General features: G+C 44.5%; 1 protein-coding gene across 4 annotated transcripts; it reads right to left on the minus strand.

Moving 5' to 3' along the window:
* Nucleotides 1-7,152: 7,152 nt before the first annotated feature.
* Nucleotides 7,153-27,864, minus strand: Ybx1 (Y box binding protein 1). 4 transcript variants are annotated; one of them, NM_031563.4, is made up of 8 exons: nt 23,598-23,897; nt 23,135-23,198; nt 14,594-14,627; nt 12,403-12,492; nt 11,759-12,061; nt 11,270-11,352; nt 7,970-8,235; nt 7,153-7,535 (listed from the first exon to the last, which is right to left on the minus strand). In NM_031563.4, exons 1-7 carry the CDS (start codon nt 23,755-23,757, stop codon nt 8,001-8,003), a joined length of 969 nt encoding a protein of 322 aa, NP_113751.3. In that variant the 5' UTR covers nt 23,758-23,897; the 3' UTR covers nt 7,153-7,535; nt 7,970-8,000. The 4 variants fall into 4 exon arrangements, with proteins under 4 accessions (NP_113751.3, NP_001403655.1, XP_063144324.1 ...); NM_001416726.1 differs by having other exon boundaries at nt 7,970-8,247; XM_063288254.1 differs by lacking the exon at nt 12,403-12,492 and having other exon boundaries at nt 23,598-27,864.
* Nucleotides 27,865-27,928: the final 64 nt, after the last annotated feature.

Below are 27,928 nucleotides of genomic sequence, written 5' to 3' on the forward strand. Positions count from 1 at the left end.
GAGCCATCTCTCCAGCCCAAGAATTTCAGTTTTTATTTAGTAAAAATCTTAACTTGTGGCCTAGAATGTATTTTAGAGAATACTGGCTGAGAAACCAATATTCACCATTTTTGGATGAAATGTGATGTAATTTAGATCTATCCTTGCTGGGTTTTAGACCAAATGGCCCATCTAGAAATCAGAATGGTAGAATTGCTATTAGGATCTTAGGCTTGTTTATTCTCCAAGACAGGTTTCACCACGTAGTTCTGGATGGCCTGGCACTCACTATGTAGACCAGGCTAGCCTCTGACTCCCACTGGGCCTGTGTCACCATAGCTGGCTCCTCCTTTCATTTCTTTTTTTTTTGGTTCTTTTTTTTTTTTTTTCGGAGCTGGGGACCGAACCCAGGGCCTTGCGCTTCCTAGGTAAGCGCTCTACCACTGAGCTAAATCCCCAGCCCTCCTCCTTTCATTTCTGAGTTCAATAATTTGAGTCTTTTTCCCCCCCCTTGGTTTGTGTATCCAACACTTAAGAATGCTGTTTTGCTACTTTGATCCATTGGTAGTGCTGGGGGAGTTGTAGCTGGTACGTGTCAGCTGTCCTTCTCAGTCAGTGGTTAGGTTCATCTTTGAGCCTGGGAAGCAGCTCAGTGATAAAGCAATTGCTCTGGATATACAAGGCTCTGGTTCATCTTCAGCACTCAATCTCCCTCCCCTTTGTTGATTTCCACAGACATGATTTTTTACAACTTCAAAAGACACTGTACGAGAACTCTCTTAGGCTGAAATCTCCCAACCACTTATAGAATTCTGGCTGCCAGGGTATCTGATACCTCTGGTCTCCAAGGCACCTGCACACATCCATACATAACTTAAAACACAGGAATAGTTGGGAGGATGGGGAACACTGGCTGCTCTCTCAGAGGACCTGGGTTTGATTCCTAGCACCTACACGACCACATTCATAGCCATGTGTCTCCAGACACCCTCTTCTGGCCTGTGCAAGCACCAGATGCACAAGACAGAATGGCCACCCGCATAAAATTAACATGTGCTACCACTTCTGCCTCTGACATGGGTCCTGAGCATCAAGCTTACACGGCCTTTACCCACAGAGCCAGCTCCCCAGTCCTACTATAAACTTGACTTAAAGTCTCTGCTTGATTAATATAGCAGGCTGGGGACATGGCTAGGTATAACCAAAAATACCCACTGCAGAAGGACCTGGGTCTTCAAAACCACAGAAAAACTCAAGTGGCAGTGTGCCTGTGATCCCGACGCTGGGAAGGTAGGGACAAGAGGGTCCTTAGATTGTTGGCCAGCCAGCACAGCTGAAGCAGCAGCTCCATTTTCAGGGAGCTACCTTGTCTCAGAGAACGCCCCCCCAAAGATTGAGACAGCAGGTATCAACTTCTCCACCCCCATCCCCGCTCTCAGTGAAGTGTCTGGAATGTTTTGAGCCTTTCCCTCTTTTTTTTTTTTAAAGATTTATTCATTTATTATATATAAGTACACTGTAGCTGTCTTCAGATACACCAGAAGAGGGCATCGGATCTCTTTACAGATGGTTGTGAGCCACTATGTGGTTGCTGGGAATTGAACTCATGACCTCTGGAAGAACAGTCGGGTGCTCTTAACCGCTGAGCCATCTCTCCAGCCCCCCTTTCTCTCATTTTTGTCTCGAATTCTCAGAGTCTGCTGCAGATGGCATGTAACTGAATCAGTTTTTATTCATCATCATTAAATTGTGTCACATGACCGGAAACTAAACCTATTTCTTCTGCCCTCAGTACCTGCTGATGAGGGTAAACTCTTTTGCTATGTACCTTAAAGCTCACTCCCTTCACTGACTTTTTACATTTAGTTCTTTTCACAGTAAAACATTAAAGACCACAATTTCTCCTGTGTTTATTTTGTATCTATTTTTTCTGGTAGTAACTATGAGCTTACTGTAGCCACAGTCACTACACTCCAGACTCAACAGTGCTATCCAGTTCTGAGAGTTCAGATTCTGTCTGCTCCCACTCACTGTCCCAGAAGCCTCTCTCTCTCATCTTCCTTCTCAGACAAGATCTTACAAATCCCAGGCTGGCAGTGAACTACCAGAGCCAGGGATACCCTCTATCCTCTGCTTCTCTCTCCCCAGAGCCAAAACTGCAGGCATGCATGACCACACCTGATCCCTCCCTCACTTCCTGTCTCCTTTGGTGTCTGGGTACTCCAAGCCATAAACCCTCAAGAGGCCTAGATGTGAGAATTTTACTAGGGAAATGTTTGTCAAAGAAAATGGGGAGCAAGGGCAGAGTCCAACAGTTTGAACACTGTCAACCTGATACAATCTACAATAACCAAGGAGACAACCTGCTGGGCATATCTTAAGTTTTTCTCTCTGTCCTCATGCATATGGGTGTTTTGCCTTTATGTATGTATGTATGTATGTATGTATGTATGTATGTATGTATGTATGTATGTAAGTATGTATGTATGTTTACATACATGTGAGTATCAGATCCCCTGCAACAGGAGTTAGACAGTTGTGAGCAGCCACGTAGGTGCTGGGAATGGAACATGGGTCCTCAGGAAGGCAAACCAGTGCTCCTAACCACTGAGCCATCTCCCCACACCCTGAAGGAGTTTCTAGGCTGGGTTCACTAAGAGGTGAAAACCCACTGTAGGCTGAGGAGACACTCAGAGGTCAAGAGCATGAGCTCTGTTCTATAAGCATCGTTTTAAATGCCAACATGTTTGTTAAAAGCCAGCATCCCTGTATGCCTGTGATCCTATCCTTGGGAGGTGGAAATTGGCAGATCCTAGGAGCTTCTTGGCTAGATAGCCTGCCTGTAATGAATTTCTAGTTTGGTGAGGCTTTGTCCCAATATTCTGCTCTGGTCTACACACATGTGCCTGGATATGTGATCCCCCCACACTTTACATGCATGTACAAGTAAGTATGCCACATACACATCCTAAATGAAAGGAAGACCATTTTATGGGCTGGGGTCCCAGCCTGTACTAATTATAATTACTCTTCTACTGCTGTTGCTAAAACACCACAGCCATGGTAATTTACAAATGAGACCATATTCTAATTCTCCCCAGACAGTGCCATTAGCTGGGAACTAAGTACGTAAGTATCTGAGACTCTGGGGAGCACTGCTCGTTCTATCACCATTCTAGAGGAAAAGGAAAAGCAGCAAGCAGAACCTCAGGCTGCTTACTGAGCTGCCTGAAGCTCCTGCTAATACATTGTAGGCCTGTACCCTCAAACTGCCAGCCAAACCGGGCCCTAAGTTGCTCTTCTTGTTGTCCAACATGAAGCAAAGAGAATACAAAAGTCCTAGAGTGCCATGTAGTAGTCTAAGGAAAGCCTGGCAAGGCTACCTACCATGAGATTCTCGGGGCAGTTGCTGTCAAAGAGACCAAGTCTAGGAAGAAGTCTGCCTTAAAAATACTTCCAAGCAGCTATCACAGCCTGGCCTCACTTAGGAAGCCTAGGTCCCTGACAAATGTGGCATATTTCAGAGCAAAGCAACTGGACTTCTGACTCAATTATGTTCCCTGTAGTCAGAAGTCCACATGCCACATTCAGTACTCTTAACCCGGGCCATCTGTCCAGCACCCTGGAGATAGTTTCTAATAGAGGCTAACAATATTAAGGCTTGATCTTGGGCTGGAGGGATGGTTCAGTGGTTAAGAGCCCCGACTGCGGGGTTGGGGATTTAGCTCAGTGGTAGAGCGCTTGCCTAGCAAGCGCAAGGCCCTGGGTTCGGTCCCCAGCTCCGAAAAAAAGAAAAAGAAAAAAAAAGAGCCTTGACTGCTCTTCTAGAGGTCCTGAGTTTAATTCCCAGCAACCACATGGTGGCTCACAACTATCTGTAAAGAGATCTGATGCCCTCTTTTGGTGTGTCTGAAGACAGCTACAGTACACTGTGTGTGTATATATATATATATGTATACATATATATGTGTGTATATATATGTGTGTGTATATATTTTTATGTATATATAAAATAAATGAATAAATCTTTAAAAAAAAAAAAAAAGACTTGATCTAAATTCCTGTAGTCCAGGCCTGTAGTCCTGGATCATTTCAATGTCTTACTGACCAGGTTTTCTAGGTCATAGGACTAATCTAGCTGCAAATGAGTAAAGAGGTCTGCTACAGCATTGTTACCTCGTTTCAGAATATTAAGGCACTGGCAGAACATACTCAGGTTCATCTTACTGTCACAAAATGGGTCCTGAGCCAAGCATGGTGGCACATACCTTTAATCCCAGCCTGCACTGCAGAAGCAGAAGGATCTGAGTTTGAGGCCAGCATAGTATTTATTTACTGACCTCTAGGCTTACAAGACTACATTAAACCCACTCCAGTGTAACTAACCCACTTCTACTTTCAGGAGGCTCTTACTTGATTAATCATTGCAAGACCCACTTAAACGAAGTCCAGTGTTCCAGGTTTCTGTCCTCCTCTTCCTTACTTCTGGGCCTGTGGTGCAGCAGTCTTGACATTAGAGGCATATGGCAGAACAAAGCTGTTTTATCTCATGGTGCAAGCCAGGAGAGGCACACACCCCTCTGGAGGCATGTCCCTTGGTGAAGAGACCTTGCACTAAGCATCCCTCCCTCCCAATAGTGCTAATGGCAACAGTGCTGTCAATATGAACGTTTTAGGCATATTCCAGATCCAAGCCACGGCAGGAAGCCATTTGGTTTGGATGAGGTCATAAGGGTGGGGCCCTCAAAGTGGGAGTGGTTCCTCTGCCCTGTGGACACAGCAGGAAGGTAACCTTTCTTAGGGCTGCAAGGCTTACACTGACCTTGGACATACCAACTTCAGAAGCGCTGCTCAAGGCACCCAGCCTACGTATGATAGACAACAGCAGTCTAAACTACAACCACACTGCTCACCTTCCCCTGCAGCTACCGCCCTCACTCCACCCTACTCCCAAACCTATTCAAGGATATTACTTTCAACATGTTTTTTTTTTTTTTTTTTTTTTTTCGGAGCTGGGGACCGAACCCAGGGCCTTGCGCTTCCTAGGCAAGCGCTCTACCACTGAGCTAAATCCCCAGCTCAACATGTTTAATATTTGGCTCTAACTCAGCAAGCAAACCATAAAACCCCTTCCCTTAAGGAGCTGTCTACAGGGACAGACAGCAAAGTATATAGTAGATGGTGATACGCTGTGTCAGAAACAAGCTGAATGGAGCAGGGCTCTAGGAGACCATGAGAACTTGCATACAGGGAGAGGATGCTACTTTTAAACACATTAGAAATGTCCTTCCTAAACCACAGGCTTTAAAGAACCGAAGGAGAATTATCTACAGGAACTGTTACAGCCAAGAGGAAACGCCTTGTGGTGGGGATGGTGCCTCTCATATTCCAGGAAAAGGAAACTGAACCAACAGTACACACAGGAACAGAGCACGTAAGTCTCCTGTAGGACGCTGACTGAGATTTTAAGTTTCCAAACTAGTTTTGTTTTAGGTCTCCTGTGGAAAACATGGAGCAGACAGCTTACGCAGACAACTCATGTGTCAGCAGAGGTTATCAGTCTGGGGCCTAATGTGCTCTTTCAGTTATAGTCCATGGAGCTCACACTATTTATACATGGAGAATGTGATTTAAAAAAAAAAAAAGCCTCTGAAAGATACAGTGGTTTTAATAAACATGTCCCTCAAGGGGGGAGGGGGGTCTGTGTTTAATACTTGGATCTCCAGTTGGCTGTTTGGGGATTAGGAAGTCACTGGGAATGGGTCAAGACTTGCAGCCATTTTGGGTTTGATTTGCCCTGTGAATTTATGTAAGTTTTCACAAGGTGTGATTGCAGATGCTTTTAGTCTTAGTTTATAAGGGCAAAGGCAGGTGAACCTCAGTCAATTCAAGTCTGGTCAATACAGGTGAAGACTACAGAAATCTATTCTACCCACTGTCACTGTATTAAGCCCAACTAAATGGTTTTGTTGCTTTTTCTCAGTGGCACCATGACCAGCCCACAGCAACGTTCTTCATTGACTTTGATGGTTTCATTTAACTTCAGAGCCTGAGTTCCACTTTGGATTACATTTCAGTAGCCACGTCTTGTCTCACAGCATGCCAGCATGGATGTAGGTTTCCATCACACATCCAAGCTAGTCTGACATCTGTCAACCACCATTCACTCCTCTAAAAGATAAGCTGATACCCTCCCCAAATTACTTCATTCCAGTATAGTGTACTGTCTCTCTCCAAATTCCTTCACCTCCACTGTTGAAAACATCTATCTAGTTTCACACCCTTTCTTCTGGATTTCTGTCCCAAGTCTCACCTGGACCTGTAGATCTGGTCACTCAAGCCTCATTCTCCTTTCTGATTAGGATTATATTTACTGTTTTACCATAGGAAGTCCCATCCGCTAATTGTGGTAGCGGCCAGATAAAGAGGGCGCTCTCTGATCTGCTGCTCCTTGTTTATGCTTTCCCCCATACCTCAAGAAATGCTCAAGCTTCTACTTTGGACTGAACCTCCAAGAACCTTCCAGGTTCCTGGCAGGAGGTAAAGAGGCTGAGGCACCAAGCTTCAAGGACCAAAAAAACCTACCAGATTCTAGGTCTCTCAGGTGATTCAGCTGCTGTTACTATTTTAATATAAAATGACCTGGAAAAGGCTTCAATGCTTGTATATTCATTTCATGCTTGTTCCTAGAAAATTCATTAGTATAAACATCTATGTACAATCAACATTAGGCTGTAACCAATACTGTCTGTGTCATTGCTAAACTGACCCCTGTGAATCTTACCAGGAATTTCTTTCAGTGTGCTCTTGCCAGCAGAGTATTTACAGCACTCACCATGGCTAGGATGAGCACTAACATGTTTATGTTAATAGACTAAACCACTAATTCCTATACGTCTCCACGTAGAAGTTCTTTAGTGTAATGCTGATGTGCTCCATGGCGCCTCTCTACAGGGAAGTACCACCCACAGACTTGCCCGGCCCGGCCCGGCCCGGCCCTATAAAACTCCTTACTCCTTTACTTTGCAGCAAAGAAACCTTTCCTACCCAGGGCTCTGGAGAGGTCTTGCAGAGCACTCCTGACATCCTGCTCCCTGTGGGCATATTTCCAGTGTTACCTGTTATCCTGCAAGTGGGGATTACTGAATTATGACAAAACTAGTAGACAGACAGTATTATTTAAGACCTTTATTAACAGGTGCTTGCAGTTTGTTGACTTTTTTGAAAAAATCAAGTTGTAAACTTTATTACAAATTAAAAATGAAGTTCTTAAAAATCTCAACTTGACCAGATATGAAACAATTTAAAAACCGTTAAAGGTGTATTGAGAAAAACCAGGCCTTTTTTTTTTTTCTTAAAAAACACGTTTGTCATTACCAAAAAGAGACATCTTTAGGTAAAAATAATAAAAACCCCATGCTGCATAGATAATGCAGACAGTTCTAGTGGATCTGGTCAACGGGCAAAAAGCAAGCACTTAAGGTCTTCAGCTCCAATCTTTGTTCATTTCTTATTGCTGGAATTTCATATTCATTTCTTCTTGTTGGATGACCAAACTGCAAAGAAAAGATGCTTATTTACCATCTCCTCAAGTCTTTAGCTAGTGGACCACACTCTAGAATAGCAGCTCCATCACTCTACCCACCTTGTTTTGCTTTCGCTTAAAGGCTGATTCCCAACAGCACATTAACGCACCCTGGGTACATACATACAGTCTTTGGTTCAGAAGGGGAGTGCTAAGAGCTAAGAGCCGGGAGAGCCAGCTGCAAGGCAAGCTAGGAACCACAGACCTCAGATTCCAACTCAGAAACCTGCCAGGCTTCTTTCTGCCTGGGTGCTGCAACTAAAGGTGGGCACTATCAAACCTTCCTAAAATTCACAACACTGTCTTCAGAGCACAGGAAGTGCTTTGCTTAGCTTTCTACCAAAATCAGAGTTGATTGAGAAATCTAGAAAGCTCAGCGCAGTACAAGCCAGAGTGCCCACTTACCCGGATGATGGTAGAGATGGTAAGCCGGCATTTACTCAGCCCCGCCCTGCTCAGCCTCGGGAGCGGACGAATTCTCAGCTGGTGGATCGGCTGCTTTTGTCTCTTTGCCATCTTGTGGTTTAGGGTTCTCTGGGCGTCTGCGTCGGTAATTGAAGTTGCGGCGATACCGACGTTGAGGTGGCTGCTGACCTTGGGTCTCATCTCCTTGATTTTCTTTGTCCTCTTCATTGCCATCCTCTCTAGGCTGTCTTTGGCGAGGAGGGCCCCTGAAATGAACACTGCATGATCTCAGAAGACAGTGACAGCTTTCTTCCTCTAGCCTAGCCACAATGATAACATTTGGTTCTTGGGTTTACCACCCATTTTTCAAGCTGTAGGTTGATGTCGTTATGCAGGTAAGGGCTGGCAAAAGTCAGATCAAGGTTATAATTTGACAGTAAAAGAATAAGGCAGGAACAAAGTTTCTGTAAGGTGGGAGAGGAGGAGGGAGACTGGGGAGGATGACCCAGATCTGGGGTCCTGAATTGCCAAGGTAGCTGGGATGGATTTCTGTAGGCAAATTTATCTTAATCTAGGTGGGCAATTTATATCCTTATCAATTGGTTTTAGTTTATTGTGTGGATATATTATAGATTTAACATATATTCTAATTGCTAAATTATAATTTTCTGGAACTTTGATTTTACTGGGCTAAAGAGGACAGTGTGTAAAAGAAATGGCTGAGAGGCCTATTGCCTAGGGGTCTGCATTGAGAGGGCAGTAAAAGGGAGACAGGAGGGAGGGAGTGTGGCAGAGTAGAAGCTGGAGCGAGTGATAGAAAACGCTCCTTTATAATTCTTACTGCAACAGTAAGCTGCCCTCTAAAGCCAAGTGTGTAAACATATGCTATTTTATTCATATAGACCAAGGTCAATAAAGCTGAGCCTGCTGCTCAAATGCTTGGAAATTGAACCACGCGGGTGCAACTTTCACTAGACTTTTCCTGCCAGTAACCACACTTCTATTGTACTTTTAATCTCTCACTCCATTTCTCATACAGTGAAATCCTCCACCCCATTTTCTTACCCGTACCAGTCTCCTTTCCATCAAAAGTAGCCACACATCCCACGTGTCTTAATATTTCCTTCTATTTGCACAGGAGCAATCAGATTTTTCTTCTCACCATGTACTTATACATGCATGGCACGTTTCATTTACTACCACAGCACTTAAACTGACAAGCAATCAACTGAGAAGTGACCAATTTGTGGCATGATCAGAAAATCCTATACTTTGTGTGGACTATAAAGTGAAATGTATTATCTACCATAAAATTAACTCAAGGGCAGCTGTCGAGATGGCTCCATAGTTAACAACACTTGTTTTCAGAGGACCAGATCAGTGCTTGATTCCTAGCACCCACATAGTGGCTCACAACCAACCCTAACTCCATCCAGTTCCAAGGGAACCCACAGGCTCTTCTGACTTCCATGGACACCAGACATACATGCAGGCAAACTTTCATACACATTTGGAACAAACAGAAACCTTGCAAAATTAATTTTAAAATTAAGATCCATTAGCTGTAACAATCAACAAGCAAAAAGGATCAATATCTATCTTTACAAAAGGCAGGCATATAATATTTGCTCAAAATACCAGAAAATTTGAGATTTTAAAAGCTCTACAGTATAAAAGCAAACAGAAGATTCAGTTGTTGATACCTGTAGACTAATGCATAGACTGTTTTATACTATGGTAATAGGTTGATATTAAAACACTCAGAGTCAATCATCAAAAATGGACAGCAGGAATTGAGCACAAGGATAACACAAGAAAATAATGCCCACTAACAGAGAGCCTGTCAAAATGCCTGCTAGTTCAAAGGGTTTTTTTGGTTAGGTTCTGTATTTGCTATCCACAACTACCTGTTCTTAACATCAGTACCAAGAGATCTGATGCCTCTGACCAAGAGTGCCAGCTAGTCATACATGTGCTGAGCATACATACATGCAAGCAAAACATACAAATAAATCTAAGAAATATATAGCCAACTTCATATATATTGAAGCATCAAAAGGTCCCTAATAATCTTAAGAGCACAGGACATTGGGCACAGGCCTTTAATCCCAACACTCAGGAGGCAGAGGCAGGTGGATCTGGATCTATCTTTGAGTTTGAGGACAACCTGGCCTACAGAGTTTCAGAATAGCCAGGGCTACATAAAAACCTTATCTCAAAACAAATGAGTAACACACAGGGAAGTAAGCAAGGAGGTGCACACCTTTTAATTCTAGCCCCAAGAGGTAGAGGCAAGCAATTTCTAAGAGTTCTGGGCCAGTCAGAATTACCAGGTGAGACATGCCTCAAAAATAAATTCAAACCGTGGTAATTGCCCTTCATTCTAGCTACTCAGAAGGCCAAGGCAGGGAGGCTGGTATAGTTTGAGGCTGGCAGCTCAGGCAACTTAAACATTCTCCTTCTCGGAGGGAGACAGCTCAAGTATAACGAGCACCAGTGCCACATAAAAACCTTGGTGGTGAGTGATGAGTGGTGGAGGGAGGGTCAGAGTCAGGAGAATACTCACCAGTGTATCCCATCAGACAATCCCAAATTCTGAGGTGGGGTGGAAAAACTAGCCGCTAATCCAGTCTCCATGTGTAGCACACATAGCCATCTATGTAACCTTACTGGGTTTTTTTAACCCTTGAAGCTTGAGCAATGACGACTAGTGCTCATGAAACCTTCCCTCACCCTAGTGCTTCCTCCTTTACCTACAATACCTACTACCCAGTATTTCTATCCCGAGGCGGGTGGACAGATCCTACCTGGCTCAGGCTGACTCCTGGATGCTGTGATGGGCAGCCGACACCTCCCAGTGCTTCCAAGATCACCCTGGCCTTTTCCTTCTCCCCTAAGTAAGCACGCTGTAGACACTGTTATTTGAACTACTCTTACCTTTCCAAGGATAGAAAATTTGGAATTCTACACTCTTGCTTAAGAAATAAAGAAAAACAGAGAAAGAGTAAACTACACAAGCTATTTTAAAGCAGTACCAAAATGCAAAGAGTACCCTCAGACCGCTTACTTCAGGATCACTTTCAGATCATTGAAAAGGAACGGTGCCAGGGTTCGGGATTTACCTCAGTGGCAGGCAGAGCACTTGCTTAGCAAGCACAAGGCCCTGGGTTCAGTACTCAGCTGGGGGTCAGGGGGATGGGAGAAAGACAATGTGAAGTATTAATTCAGGAAAGAGAAGCGTGGTGCTGGGTAAGCATCTGGCTGAAGAACCTAACAGAAACAGGCTTTGATGGACCATACCTGCGGAATCGTGGTCTGTAACCCCGATACATATTCTGTCTCACTGGTCTACCTTGCTCTCCTGCACCCTGGTTGTCAGCACCCTGGAAGACATCAGAAATCAAAGTCTATTTGATCAACAGCAAAATCCCAATCAGGCAAATTCAAGCTTTTTGTTTCTTTCTTTGTTTTGAAACAGGGTCTTTCTACATAGCCCCTGTGCTGTCCACTGCCTCCAGAATGCTGGGGCTAAAGGCACACGCCAGCACTGCCCAGCTAACTTCCAACTCTTGAGCACAAAACATCTAACAATTATGATCACACCATAAATTAGCAAACCTGGAGGTTTGTCACTATCTAATGTGCATCCAGTAGGTAACAGGGTAATTTAGTCGATCATTCAGCAGCTGCCTACCATCCTCAAAGCCCTAGCTTCAATTCCCAGGACAAGCAAACAAGAGTGCTGTCATGTCACACTCTGTGTCAACTCCTTTTGCTTTTGGCACTTACCTCCATCACTTCTCCTTGCACAGGGGGGTTGGAATACTGTGGTCGACGCGCATAGGGTCTCCGCATGTAGTAAGGTGGGAACCTTCGCCTGCGATAGGGCCGGCGTTGTTGGGCCTGGCCTTCAGGAGCGCTTTCCGATCCTTCATTCTTTTCCCCACTCTCACTATTCTGGTAATTTTGCTGGTAATTGCGTGGAGGACCCCTACGACGTGGATAGCGTCTATAATGGTTACGGTCTGCTGCGTATTTACTGCCTTGAACTGGAACTCCACCAGGGCCTGTAACATTAGCTGCCTCCGCACCCTACAAAAGTCATTATTTATTGACAATAACGAAGGAAATCCAAATACTCAATAAATTTCCCAAGAGCTGGGGAGGGGGAAAAAAAAACCAAACCCAAGAGAAAACAAAATGGAGGTCGTGTGCATGGGTAAAGGGTGCATAGGAATGACTACATCATCAGCTCCTCACTCTTCTGAAGAGACTGCTCTCTAACTGCAGCCAGCACAGTAGGCTTGATGCACCTGTGTTCATGTGATCACCAGAACACATCATCCATCCAATTAGAGCCACCATCCTAACGGATGAGATCTCCACATGATTTCCATACCGAAGTCAAACCTTTACACAAAAAGCATCCTCACCTTTTCTCCTTCAACAACATCAAACTCCACAGTCTCTCCATCTCCTACACTGCGAAGGTACTTCCTGGGGTTATTCTTCTTTATGGCCGTCTAGTAACATCATTCCAAAAATAGATTAACAGGGGAGAAGAACGTGCTTTTTCATGTTAAATGTACCAGCGTCAACATCATTTTTACCTTGGATATACACTTAATATTTGCTTTACGTAAGACCAAACTGTCAATAATTTAGGAAAGCAAGGACCAATGATACCCCCAACCTCAACCAAAAGACTCCAATCTTACAAGGCCCCAGCATTTTACCACTTTTTACAAACTAAAGTAATTTAATACTCAAGACAGACACAACAATGTGTAAAAGTAAGATGCTTTTGGGAAAAGCATCGCATATGAAGCTTGGGACAAAATGAGGCCTCCACTTATCCCCCAAAGACTGCACTTAATAGCAGAAGCCAGCCCAACACATGGCCAGTTTAGATGACAGGCGAGTTCAGTTTTACATGCTTCAACTCTGACCAGTAACAACTCTTGTCCCTTGACTATATCAAACTCAATTACAAATGTCAACCAAATCCCTTCCAGCCGGTCTGTGATGAACACGTCCATGTTAATTAATGCATTTCACATGCATCGGTAGATGCCACTGTATTCTCTCTGTATGGACTGTTGGTTATTACCGCCCCAGAAAACAGTTAAGTATTACATTATTAGAGCTTTTGAGAATTATGAGTGCCTGCCCAAGGTCAACAGCTATTGAGTGGCAGGGGAACTTTTCTAATCCAGGTCTTGGGACTCCAGATCCCACGTTCATTCCACATCACAGCAGTATCCATTACAGGATCACCCATGCACTTCCATCCCAGAGGAGGCAGGACAACCAACAAAGCTGAGGCCAATTAAGCTCCGGTGCCCAGAACCGGAGTCTACTTGATACACCACCACGACCTGAGCAGCCAAGTCCCAAGAACAACTCCATGTGGAAACCACTTGCAAAATAAGTAGGAAAGCATATTGGTGACACTTTGTGGGATAATGCGACTGGGTGAGTTGAGTCAAATAATTGATCTCATCTGTCATCTGAACTGCCGTAGTTTCATACCTTTTATATGTAGCCAACTGTCAATTATTTGCAGTCATAGGGGATGGCAGAAGCATGCAATAAATAAAACCCCGAAGCACGTCAGCATTCACCGTTAGCCCCTTCTAATCTGCCGTGGCTGCCAGGGGCACTGAGACTTTAGTAAGTCTTGTTGCTTGTCTGTTTGAGTCTATTATTTTTAGCACGTGACAGGAAAGGTAAAGCCGCCTTTCTCCAATAAGGGCATTAATCTTTTAAAGATATGAGCAGTTAATTTACATTTAAAATTTAAATGCTTGCATATTTATATTCCATAGGGTTTTAGATATACTAGAATCTATACAGGGATTCCCCTCTGAATCTCATTTCTTTGGGCATTTCTAGGAGCTACGAAATGCTAACCCGTTAATTTCTAAAGAGGATGCTGCCACCCAAGCTCTGTCAAGGCACTCTTCTACTCTGGATGCAGCTCTGCTTGGCTAAGTCTTCTCCTCCAAAAGCATTTGCAGCCAATTAAAGGTATCTACTGACCAATCACAACTTGGCTGCAGTATTTTGTACTTAATGTTAAATCTCTAGTGAGGATTTAAGTTTCTCATCAATTCTAAAGGTGTAAACAGAAAGCATTTGAAATGCTTCAGGAGGGGTTGGGGATTTAGCTCAGTGGTAGAGCGCTTGCCTAGCAAGCGCAAGGCCCTGGGTTCGGTCCCCAGCTCCGAAAAAAAGAAAAAGAAAAAAAAAAATGCTTCAGGACAAGTAAGATCTGCCTTATACAGCACTGGCTTCCTATTTTCTGTTTTACAAGACTGACATCTGTGTTTTATAGCTCTATCCCACTGCCTGACTCTCCAGCAGTCCATGTCTTGCCAATGCCCTGCGTATTTACAGATACACCACTCAGGTTTAAACTCATGGTGGCTATTTGTCTAAACAGGCATGACTCTCTAAAGCAATGCTTCACTCCACACTTTAACCACGCTTTTTACTCTTTTAAACTAAATGAACTCATCCTCCGACTTAACCTTTAGCAAAGAACCACAGCTGAGAACACACCCGCCCACCCTTCTTACAAGTTCTGAGCCAGAGGTACAGAGAATCTATATGAGCACTCACCTGGTGTACAAATACGTCTTCCTTGGTGTCATTCCTGTAAGACAGAAGAGAGTAACAAGTGAAGAAGCTGAATGCAAGTCTCACTGTGTAAGACTGATTAAAAACAAGCCTGGTCAGTGGACACCCCCAATTTCCCAGAGTCCCTAGCTGTCTAGGATTAAGTGGGAACTAATTTCTGACTTTTAATTTCTGAGCGTGTGCTGGGGCGACATTAAGAACATTGGAGGGGCTGGGGATTTAGCTCAGTGGTAGAGCGCTTACCTAGGAAGCGCAAGGCCCTGGGTTCGATCCCCAGCTCCGGAAAAAAAAAAAAAAAAAAAAAAAAAAAAGAAAAAAAGAACATTGGAGAAACACATGTTCACATCTTTGGTAGGTAAGCCAGGAAAAAAAGACAGTGGAAAAAACAAGCTGCATGAAATCTGCTTTTAAGACTGAACTGTTGGGCTAGAGAGATGGCTCAGTGGTTAAGAGCACTGACTGCTCTTCCAGAGGTCCTGAGTTCAAATCCCAGCAACCACAGGGTGGTTCACAACCATCTGTAATGGGATCTGATGCCCTCTTCTGGTGTGTCTGAAGACAGCGACAGTGTACTTATATATAATAAATGAATAAATCTTAAAAAAAAAAAGACTGAACTGTTACAAACAGTGATAAGCCCACTCACTACCTGTAAGATAAGCATACATGTCTAAGGCACTGTAACAAAATGAGCCATAATTCAAAGTATAGAAGTGACAAGCCACGCCTCTCCGAGTCCTTGCCCTATTAAACATTAACAATAACCCAGCACACACCTTTATCTACAGCCAGCATTACTAACAGTAGTCATTTCCACTTCCTTCTCACCATTTCTAACCTCCAAAAAACACAACACAGAAAGTAGCAAAATGTAAACCATGTATACCTCACTTATGTGCCTAATACTATTTCTAATAGTATACATAATCCTTTCACCTCCCATCATAGATTTCACAATCCTTAGGCAAGTAAAATTTGCCAAATGTAATTAGCAAAACTATTTTTTTTTTTGATACTTAAGCCCAGCCTGATCTTTAGCTTATGAGCTCTGCCTCAGCTTCCACAGTACTGGCCAGGATTATTTGCAGGGGTTTACCAGGAAAACAGACAAGTTTTTCATTAGAAGAATGTGTGATAAAATTTATTGCAGAGAATAGTCCTTGATTATAAGGACCACTGAATAAGCAGAGCCCAGCAAGTTAGTTAGGTCAAAGTTCAAAGTTCAGATAGGAACTGACCAAGCCCTAGACCAAAGGGCCACCCAATGAAGTCATTCAGGCTATCTTTCTTGGGACAAAAATGGAGAACTGACACTAATTGGAAACTGGAAGCCAGCATTCATTAGGAACCAGAAGTACTGGAAAAACAGACTTCCTTCCCTCTAGTGACCCCTCCACTACTGGTAAGCCAGAGAAATGTCTCAGTAGTAGTTCTAACATCTTAATTCAATGACCAAAGACACTAGTGGCATACTGCTAAAATGCATGCAAAGAATTCATACAAAATGGCTTCAACTTTGAAGACAAATAGATGCACAATCGCAACACACTCAACTGGCTACAACCCAACTGCGTTCCAAAAAACAAAACAAACCCCACACAAATTGACTGCTGACCATGATGTCCACCCACCTGTAATTCCACACACAAGGCACCTCTCCAAGATAGGTAAGAACAGAATTAATCTCATTTGCTCCAGCAACAACTACTTCCAATCCAGGTTTCTAAAGCACAACAAATACGGACAGATGCGAAGGGTAGGCAATACTGAAGGGGAGACAAGTCTAGAAAGGTTTAACTGAAGCTGTGTCACAGCAGCCTAACTACTATTCTAAAGCCGGGGACTCAGAGCATGCAGGGACAGAGGTGGTACCAGGCTTGCAGGATGACACCTAAAGATCCTGGCTGGGCATGGCAGGAGGGGGTAGGGGGCAGTCAGGTGGATACCTGAAAGTTCTGCAAAAGCCAGAGCTTATTTTATACAGACATCTTTTCAAACACCCCTCCCAAGAATCACTATCCTACTAGGTTTCATATTAAGTACACTTAATATACGAACACTAAATTTATTCTAGCTAATTAAAATTGCTCTCTATTGCTTGTGTATGTTTAGACATAGATAATCTCAATATGCAGACCAGGCGGACCTCAAGTCAAACCTGGAGATCTGTCTCTAGAGTGCTGGGATTAAAGGCGCATACCACCACATCCATTATTTGCTGTTTTGATAATGTCTTATTTAAAATGACGGGGCCAGTAAGATGGTTCAGCAATGGGGTTGGGGATTTAGCTCAGTGGTAGAGCACTTGCCTAGCAAGCGCAAGGCCCTGGGTTCGGTCCCCAGCTCCGAAAAAAAAGAAAAAAAAGAAGAAAAAAAAAAAAAAAAAAAAAAAAAAGATGGTTCAGCAAGTAAAGATGCTTTCTTGATGAGCCTGACCATGTGAATTGGATCCCTGGAACCCACAGAGGGAGAACTGCTGCAAGTTGTCCTCTGACCTATAAATGTTCCCCAATCTCCCAATAAATGAACGCAATAAAATAATGAACCAGTCATGATGGTGCAAACCCTTAATCCCAGTACTTGGAAGTCAGAGGTAGGCGGATCTCTGAATTTGAGGTCAGTCAAGATCAGAGTGAGTTCCAGGACAGCCAGAGATATATACATATACAGCGGGACCCTGTTTCAAGAAACCCATCAGTATGCTTTAAATTCACTGTTCCATGGAGGGTATATTTTATTCACAATAAATAATTGCTTCTGGGTTATAAAAGGTCATGTATTTAGTTTTAAAAACAAGACAATGCTGGCAACAAGACAGCATTATTTCCTAAGGAATACTTTATTTTGTGGATATACACAGAAAAAGTAAAAACCCAAACCACAGAGCACTTATTAGGAGTGACTAGATCAGCCTACTTACAAAGTATATACAGATATCAGTAAGAAAATTGACAGTGCCTAAGATACAATTTCCCCAATCTAAAACAGCAGTGGTTTGAACATTAAAGTGACAGGGAGGGAAACACTACTGGAATGAATTGCAGACAGCTCAGTGGTGAAAAGCACTTGCTCTGCCCTTGCCAGGGCCAGGCTTGGACCTCAGCACCTACAACTGATGCTCCAATTACAGAGGCTCAGTACCCTTTATGGGCTGTGGGCATCAGGCAAGCATGTGGTGCTCACACACAGCATTCTCTACTATTGGGGATGAAACCCTACAAACATTATACTAGGTTTTATATACACCATCTAATCCTCACAAAGCATGGAAGTGATACAACCTGTGGTCATCTGCATCGAACGCAGAGCCCCCTTTTATTACTACCTGTGCCACACACTAACTACACAACATGCCAAGTGTTCTATTAAACCTCTAAATCATTGCTTGGATACCTACCTACCAGGCAAACTCTAACTCCCTACAATTACCCACAAGGTGTGTAAAGTAAAAGCAAACTTAACAGGAACGAACAAAATAACAAAGTATCGAGTCTTCTCAAAGAAATCATCCATGGTGGTGCTGGGAATTGACAAGCAAAAAACAAAACGAAAAAACCCCAAAAACCTATGAAGTGCTCTTTTTTAATACACATTACTTACTGCCTTAAATAATACCGTATACGTAAGTTTAAGATTACCCTCAACAAATTGCTCCACATCTTATTAGCTTACCCTAAAACCAAAAATCCCACTACATATTTCTTAGACACGACCATAGATGATTCCAAGGGTTCAGACAAGCCTGAAGAACATGACTCCAACTAGTCTCATAAGAAAAGAACATCTGATATCAACTACAGTTCTCAGGATAAGAAAACAGAAGGCGAATGTACTCTGCCTTTTCTAGATAGAATATTCTAAGAGCAAAATGATTCTACCTGGCAAACAGAGGGAAAGCACCACAACAGGAGGATTCTGCTGCAAGTCAGTGACTGAGTTAGCCGACTTCAGTCACCTTAAGATGGGAGGTTAATGCAGGTAACTCAAGTGCCCAACATTCAGTCAACCTCTTGCATGTCCCTTCCTCAAACACAGTTGAGGAGTTCTCAGGTCTTCTTGTGCAACACCAATTTTAATACATGTTACGAGACTTCTGAGATAGAAGTAAACAGAATGACTTTAGAAAGCTCAAGAGATTTTGGTCAAAACCGTTCCAATCTACAAAATGCTCATTTTTACCATCAAATTACTTTAGACTTTGCAATATTATAATATAGACTCAGCTAATTTATTTGGAATATAAAAGTGTATTGCTACCATCAATATTTATGCTTCTGATCTTTTCTTCTTGCTTTCCCACAGGGGCAACAGAGATGCACTAGTTACTGAAAGTGGACTCTAGGAATGCCACCACTGCATGATCCTTTGGACCAAACCAACAGTCACTGGGCAAAAGCAGTGATTTTCTTGCTGTTCTTGATGAGCTGGATCCAAACCCCTACTTTCCCCAGAATTGCCTTTGCACTTGAAGCACCTTCAATGGTTGGGTCACTTGGTTATGCCCAAGTGGGCTTTCTTGTATTGTTTCATGAGCCACCTTTGGTCCTGTTGGTGACTATATCCATATGAAGATCAAGACACCTGCCCATCCTGCCAAAGTGGAACTTCAGCTGCTAAGTAGTAAAAACACAGGGAGACCCTGTATCAAAGAGCCAACCAAGATGACACCACTAGGTCTGGTGGCACACATCTATAATCTCACCAACTCCTTGAAAAGTCCCATTTCCTTATTACCTCAAAACTCAACAAAATCCAAAAGATTAAGGAAGTCCAGTAAGTATTTTCTCCTTTAATTCCTCAACTGCACTTCAATAGTAGTATGGAATAGTGAACCAGTTCTTTTAACTCATGGCAACTCTGGACCTTATGGAACACAGTAAAATAAAAGGTAGCCAAACTGTCCCAACTGAGGACTAGTGTTAGCAAACTCCAATGTAGTCTTTAAATAGCCAGGAACAGTCAGTCATCCTAAGAAATTATCTAACTGTGGATAAGCTCCAAACTGAAAATGGCTAGGATCTATTTTCAGAGTACAACACAACAGTTGTTGAACAAACACTCCAGAATAATAATAATAAGTTCAAATCCTGCTCCTACAACTTCCTGTTTTTATGGGACAAATCACTCAAATCTGTGTTTCCAAGGGATATATATAGTATCTAAATCTCCAAGGTTTTTAAGTCTGATTAAATCACTTAAATCTGACACCACTGTTATTGCAGTAACTAGTTACATACATGGAAACCCCAAAAAGGGAGACTTACACTGAGCATTGAGTTTTAAAGACAAAGCTAACCTTTTTAGACCACAGGTGAAAAAGCCTATGTACATGGGTCAGGCAGAGATGGCAGTTAGCAACGTAAGAATTACATGAACAGATTGGGCCAGGGAAGATAGTTCACCTGGAGAAAATGCTTGCAGTGCAAACCTGACAACAGAGTCCAAACCCCCAGAAGCCATGTCAAATTCAGATGCAGTCTGTTTTCTGACCTGTACAAGTGCTTATAGCACAGACATGTTCTCACACACAAGCGTGCACTTACTTTTTTAAAGTAACAGACTGTGGGGTTTGGGGATTTAGCTCAGTGGTAGAGTGCTTGCCTAGCAAGCGCAAGGCCCTGGGTTCGGTCCCCAGCTGGGGGGGGGGGGGGGAAGAACACTGACTGCCCTTTCAGAGGTCCTGAGTTCAGTCCCCAGCAACCACATGGTGGCTCACAACCATCTGTAATGGGATCTGATGCTCTCTTCTGGTGTGTCTGAAGACAGCTACAGTGTACTTATAGATAAAGCAACAGACTGTGGTTCAAAGAAAAAAGATAGTGATGATGTAAATAAAGGCTGAGCGACAAGCAGAACCTCTGTGTCGTTCTGAATGAATGCTGAACCCCATCACTGAGCCATAATCCCAACCCTAACTTCTGCCCCATAAAGAAACCGCTCCACTGAAAACGTTCTTGATGCGCATTTTTCTCCAAACAAGTGTTCAGGAATAAGAACCTAAACTCAAATAGTTATTTGGGGAAGAGATGCAAATAGTTTAAGTTACATGCCCTTTTGGGGGGGGGGGGGCTGTCAACATAATCTAGGAAGGGATAAAGCAAATAATTTTTTTCAATTCCTACATTATTATGCCTCTATGGTGGTTCTTTGTTGTTTGAAACTGGGTCTCTGTGGAGCCTTGGCTGTCCTTGAACTCTTCAGCTTGAATGCAGGACTAAAGGCATATACCACCACCCCAGGCATTATTCAAGTTTTTCAGGAGGGTGAGGACAGGGTCTTGATATGCAATCCAGGCTGTCCTTAAATTCACTGAGGGAGTGGGCTCCTGATAGCCTGCCCCCTGGGATCACCATGCTTTTTTATGCAGTGTATGGATCAAACTCAGGGGTTTAGGCACACTAGACACTCTATACACCAAAGAAGTTAAAGCCCCAGTCTCTTTATTTGAAAAATTTACAACAAAACCAGCAGTGATTGAAAATAAAAACCTTAGGACTCTGACCAGGCTGTAAGAATTCACCTCAGTCAACAAACCTCTCTCTAAAAGCAGAGATGAAATCTTCTATGTAGATTATAAAAAAGCTAAAGTTTCTAAAATTTAAAACCCAGTCAGGGGGTTGGGGATTTAGCTCAGTGGTAGAGCGCTTGCCTAGGAAGCGCAAGGCCCTGGGTTTGGTCCCCAGCTCTGGGAAAAAAAAAAACCCAGTCAGTGCCAATACTGTATCCCCCATTCTACATGGGCTCACCACATCTGGAGTCAAGTGTTTCCAGTGTCTGGTATTCTATACTTTTCCTAACTAGGACAAACTTCTATCTCATCTAAAACCCGCAGCATTAATACAAAGACCTGCTTAGAAACAAAGCACATTCTCTAACCAGTTAAATCAGTAATTGAGGTTAAGCCAGTGTAACAAAGTCATCAAGGCCAATTACATTTAACTTGCCTGGAAGGATGATCAACTAAGTTGATATTAAGGGCATGGTCATAACGCACAATATAAAACAACCGAGATAGACTCATCTCCGATAGATACTGCTTCAAAAAAAAAAATAAGTGACAAGCCCGGGCAAATATTAAAAGGTATTAAATGCACACAAATACTACAATTTACCCAACTGGAAGGGCTGCTAAGGAGGGCTAGCTAGCTAGCTATAATGGGGCGAGGGTTAACACTGTCCTTTGGAAGGCGAATGCAGACCACTCTGGCATCACCTGGGACCATCAGGTGGAAATCTCAACCAACCCACGAACAGCAGCCACCAGGAAACCAACTAGCACAAGCACCAAAGCATTACAGTCTTCTTTGCTCACTAGTAACCCTCTGGGGGAAAAAAAAAAACATGGAAAATGTATCGGTGGTCAGGAAGGCTAACTGCCAGCGACAGGAGAAATCTTAGTCTGGAAAAACAAAATGTTTCCTTCTAACTGCAACTGTAGAGTACAGACATTAAGTGATTGTAATAGCTTTTGCTTGAGTGTTTCCACAACTGGTGTGTGGCTCAGTGAACGTTTTTTCATCACTCCGATAAAAAGCCTAGCTGCTGCCCATTCACAAGCACTGTGCCGCTCTTCAGCGTTCTTTTCTCCATCTACTTATTTAACGCCTTCTAAGCGAGCATGTAAGAGAGAAAATGCTGAAATGGCGCCAAGTCTCACAGCTGTACGGCCAGGATTGCTGCTGGCACTCGCCGTGCTCTACACCCATGCAACTGCACTAGCCTTGGCAGCCATCTTGAAAAAGATGCCGGGCTCCCTTGTGAGCCCAGAGTGCAGGCACTGACTGCACTTAACACCGCCGTCTACAAATCCTTCTCTGGATATGAAGATATAGTTTACAACTCTACGCCAAATACCAGCAAGGCGAAGTTCCCAAGCACTTAAGGCCACTCCAACAAGATATAGCCAAGCTTAAGAAAAATTGATTTGATCAACATGATTCCTGACAAGGAAGTAGGAGACATAAAAAATGAGGAAGAACCATTTCCTTTCAGATGTATTACTTGCCGTCTGGACAAATAAGAGCCCTCTTTGGCTAAAGAAAATGTGTTCGAGGTACTAAATTGGACTGCATATTTGAGTCTTCTAAACAAAGGCAACAGAACCTCATAGTACAGATAACATCTCAGGCACTTGACATGTCAAATCACGTTTCCCGAGAGGTTAACAAGGTGAAAGATCATCTGTATGTTAATTAGTGGGTCACATTCTCACATAGCAATTTCAAAGAAGCAGAAAAGGATGTCAAGGTTAAAAACGTGCTTAGCCTGGAGTTGCCTCAGTTTGATGCAAGGTAACTGTTAGGGCATGGTTCATGCGCCGCGCTTGCCTTGACCTGCTTTGTGCAAAAGCTTTGAGGCTAGCTCAAGATTGGTACGTAACGGCAAAACAAAGCAAGTCTACGGACCCACTAATCCAGTAACCCAAGGTCCCAATCCCCCACCCTGTCATGCCCGTGGCGGCTCCAGCCCATGAAGACTGCCCATGCAGGAGGCGGACCCGAGCTTTCTACACCGGCATCTCACCTGTTGATGAAACCGTATCCGTTCCTTACATTGAACCATTTTACTGTTCCCAAAACCTTCGTTGCTGGAAAACAAAGCACAACAACGTCCAATCACCAGCTGGCCCTGGAAGTCCGTCCAGGATCCGGCCGCAGGCCCGGGCCGCCGCCCTCGCCGCACACGTGGGTGCGCCGGGTAGCGCGGGTCCGAGGTGGGTGTGCGCCCGGGAGGCGAGCACGTGAGGGCTGGGAAAGCAGCCCGCGCTGCTCCGGCTGCGTAGGCGGCGGGGCGGGGACCCCGAGCACGAGGCCCCGGGGCGGGTGGGCGCGGGGGAGGGGCGGCAGCGGCCGGAGCAGCGGCGGGATCCCGGTGTGCGCGCGCCGCGAGCCCCGGGGGGAGGGGCGGCCGCGTAGTCGGTGGCTCGGGCCGCGTCGCCTAACGGTCTGGCTCCGCGGCCCCACCCCCGGGCCCTTCTGGCGCTCACCGATGACCTTCTTGTCCCCGCCGGCGGGCGCCGCCGATGTGAGGCCGCCCGGGCCGCCACTACCCGCGCCGCTGCCCGTGGAGCCGGGCTTGGTGTCGGCGGCGCTGAGGGCGGCGGCGGGGGCGGCGGGCGGCTGCTGGGTCTCGGCCTCGCTGCTCATGGTTGCGGTGATGGTGACTGGGGCCGGCGGCGACGGCTGCGGCTCCTCCCGGGTGTGATGGTGACTAGGCCGGCGGCGGCGGTGGGGCTCTCAGGGCTCTCTGGGGTCCGCTCTCCGCTCCCGCTACCGATCGAACTAGCGAGAATGGCGGGACGGGCGGGATAAGCCCCGCGGTAGACCCGCCCTCGTCCTCTCCCATTGGCCTACATCGTTGTCCATCTCACCACCTGACCGGGTCTCTAGCACCTATTGGCTCACGCTGCGCGGCTCCTGTGCTCTCATTGGTACCTTTAGCGACTAATTCGCCCGACCCACAGCTTCTCCGGCCTCCGCCGCCATAGAGACCGGAACTAGAATGAGAGCCTGGGCCGAGAACACCATAGAGTACCGGGAGGACGCGCAGAGGGAACGTTCCCGCACGGGGCTGCGCTTGTCGCGCACGTGGGCCGCGGCCGCTGGGCCTACTCCGGCCTTCTATAAGGGGTTCCTTCCCACGGCTGGGTGAACGCTGAGGCCTTCTTAATGGTTCAGGCTTTTTGGTGATCCAGTCACTTTGGAGGGACCACGCAGGCGCTCGGGCTGCCACGACTCAGCGTGTTTAGGGCGGGGGTGATCGTTTCCCCCGGGCGTACGAGGAATGTATTTCATACTGGCCACCGATCAGATTTAACTTCGTCTCACATTTATTGGATATTAGTGGGGTTTTTTTTCTTTAAACTAAGCAGCACTGTAGATAAGGGTTGCTAGCCGTGTTTTATACACTAAAACACGCACCTTCTGTTCCTGAAGCCTTCCGCCTACCTTCATTCATTCTTTATTAACTGGAGATTGAAGTAGTTTGACAGTGAGTTTCTGCTTTCTGATGGAGGCAGAAATTTAAACGCCCAACACTTCTTGGCTGGGTGAGCGCAGCGTTTGGGGAGTGGAAGCAGGAAGAGTTGGGTGGTGACATTTCAGGAAAAGGTAGGTTTGTAAAAGGCCTAGAAAAGATAGGGCCTCTAGGAGAATGCAAATAAGGAGTCCAATCGACGTAGGATTTAGAGGTGGGCAGGGTCAACTAGGTGTTTTTAACGCCCGATCCAACCTGAGATCGCCAGTAAGGAGTAGCATGGTTAAAGAAAGGCTGCTGCTTGGAGAATGGGCTGCAGAGAAAGAAGGGATGGGAGTAGGGGAAACAGTTAAAGAGGATCTGAGATGGCTCAGTGTGTAAAGGCACTTGACCAAACCTGAAGACACGAGTTCTTTCCCTGTAATGGAAAGAGAAAGTTAGCGTCTTCCTGTAAGTTGTAGTTTGACCTTCCCACGAGGAGCACCGGCACACCTCTACTTCCCAGTAAATAAATACATGTAATAGAAACACACACACACACAAAAAGCTAATGCAGTAAATCCTTGGCCCTGACACTCCACTTGCCTTCCTCAATCAGTTCTGAAAAATAGGATCATGAAGCCAGTCTAGTTTTTCTGCCATGACTTTTGGTGATTGGCACTGCTTAGAAGAGAACCCGCAAAAATATAAGGGCCAAATATGAAAGGCTCTGTGGGCTGCTGGGTCAACTAGGTCCAAAAGCAGAGGATACCTGTGCTTTGAATTTTTTTGTTTTGTTTTACTGAAAATAGTCTTATTTTTATTTGGGGGGTGGGGATGGGGGCTGTGGGCCACCATGAACACTGGCGTGGAAGAAAGACAACTTGTAGTCCTTCCTGGTGTCAGTATCAAGCACCTTTAGGAGTAACATCAGAGTGGAGTTAGAAATGGGATGTAGCCTTTGCTTGTTACAAAGTTGTCTTTAAATTGCTGTACTACATACAACATTTCAGATTCTCTTTCTTTTTAGTGTTTTTGTTTTGTTTAGTTTTTTTTGAGACAGGGTTTTCTTGTGTAGCCGGGCTCGGTCTCAAACTCTCAAGCCTGGTTAAAGCATTCAAACATTAAAGGCGTGTACTGCCCCATCCAGACCTCCTTTCTAAATATTCCTCCAAACAGCCAATGCTCTATTGAAAACACTGGAACTCTTTAGTGACTGCCATTACATTGCAGTCAGTTCCTTACTGTGGTATGACTTCTCCAAATGCACCCCCCACCTACTCATCCCTTGTTCAACCTACCAGGGACTCTCTCTTTTTTTTTTTTAATGATTTTTTTATTATATGTATATGAATACACTGTAGCTGTCTTCAGACAGGCCAGAAGAGGGCATCAGATCCCATTACAGATGGTTGTGAGCCACCATGTGGTTGCTGGGAATTGAACTCAGGACCTCTGGAAGAGCAGTGAGTGCCCTTAACCACTGAGCCATCTCTCCATCCCTCTTTTTTTTTTTTTTTTAAGCTGTTATCTCTCTCTCTCTAGCTGTTAACTATGTATTATATTCTCCATTCTTTAAATTCCTCTTGTAACATTCTCCGCTCTATCCCCTTTTGAGACAGGGTGTCACTTGGAAGCTTGGACTACCTGGTCGTCATGGTCCTGTCCTTGTGTCCTTGGTAGTAGCCGCACCTTCATGCCTGCCCGTCCCTTGAGCATCTGTCTACCTAGTGCCTAACATAGAATGGTTTTGTTTTGTTTTTTTTTTTTTTGTTTCGTTTTGAGACAGGGTCTCACTATGCCTGGAACGCACAAAGATCTTCTTCCTGACTCTCGTTTCTCAAAGGCTGGGATTAAAGATGTGTGCTACGATGTCAAGCAATGTAACGTTTTAATATATTCTTGTTTTGTTTCTGTGGTGCAAGGGTTGAAGTTAATCATCTGTTTAATTACACAATATGAAAAATGAATCAAAGAAGTGCTTGTGGCCACAGGGCCATTTGGGCAGTATTCCAGGTAAAAAGGCTTGGGGCAGCAATGTGCAGAGAGGAGGTAGGTACCAGGGCTGCTGTTCATGTATCCTTCCTCAGCATGTCCTGTAGACTTGAGACTTTCCCAAAGTTATAAAGGCACTTGGAAAATGACAGCAATGGCAACAGGATGTGGTGGGCACCTATACTCTCAGAAGCTGAGAGAATGAGGCAGGAGGATCTCACTGATTTACAGGCCATCGTGGACTATATAGTAAGTTCCAGGCCAGTATGGATAGAAAAAGAATAAATGACCAGGGTCTTGGGAGATGGCTCTGTGGTTCAAGCACTTTCAGCTCTGGAGTTAAGACTGGATACCCAGAATACATGCTGAGTGGGCATGGCAGCCCTCTTGGGATTTCAGCCTGGGAAGGCAGACACTGGATCCCCAAAACGAGCTAGCCTGCAATACTAACCGTACCATCCTGCCTTGGGTTTGATTGAGAGACGCTGTCTTCATGAATAAACTGGAATAGCAAAAGAGAAGATTCTGGACATCAACTGTTAGCCTACACACACGCACGCGCACACACACACACACACACACACACACACACACACACACACACAGAGGTACCCCCACACATGAAACAATGTGTACGGGCACACCAAATACAAGAAATGTGGAAAGGGCTAGAGACATGGCTCAGTGGTTAAGAGCACTGACTGCGCTTCCAGAGGTCCTGAGTTCAAATCCCAGCAACCACATGGTGACTCACAACCATTTGTAATGGGATTGGATGCCCTCTTCTGGTGTGTCTGAAGACAGCTATAGTGTATTCATATATAATAAATCTTTTTAAAAATGTGGAAAGATGGGGTTGGGGATTTAGCTCAGCGGTAGAGCGCTTGCCTAGCAAACGCAAGGCCCTGGGTTCGGTCCCCAGCTCCGAAAAAAAGAAAAAGGAAAAAAAAAAAAAGAAAAAAAATGTGGAAAGATTAACTGCTGTGGAGAGATGGTATCTTGAAGTACCAATTTTGTCCCGTCTGTCTGTCTTTGTTGCTCAGGAGTGTCCTTACTTCCTCACTCGGTACTCATCCATGTGCCCTCATGCTTTGCTGTAACATGACGATGAGGCATTAGGATGCACTAATGCAAGCACCTTAATTCCAGCATCCAGGAGGCACAGGGAGGTGGATCATTGAGTTCCAGGACAGCCTGGTCTACAAAGTGAATGCCAGGATAGTCAGGGCTACACAGAGAAACTATCTCAAATAAATAAATAAATAAATAAATAAATAAATAAATAAATAAACAAACAAACATCCCAGCATCAACAGGTCCTGTTGAAATTCATTTCCTGTCCCAAATTAGGGACTCTCCATTCCTTTC

This window comes from Rattus norvegicus, chromosome 5 (assembly GCF_036323735.1).
Source record: "Rattus norvegicus strain BN/NHsdMcwi chromosome 5, GRCr8, whole genome shotgun sequence".
Lineage (NCBI taxonomy): Eukaryota > Metazoa > Chordata > Mammalia > Rodentia > Muridae > Rattus > Rattus norvegicus.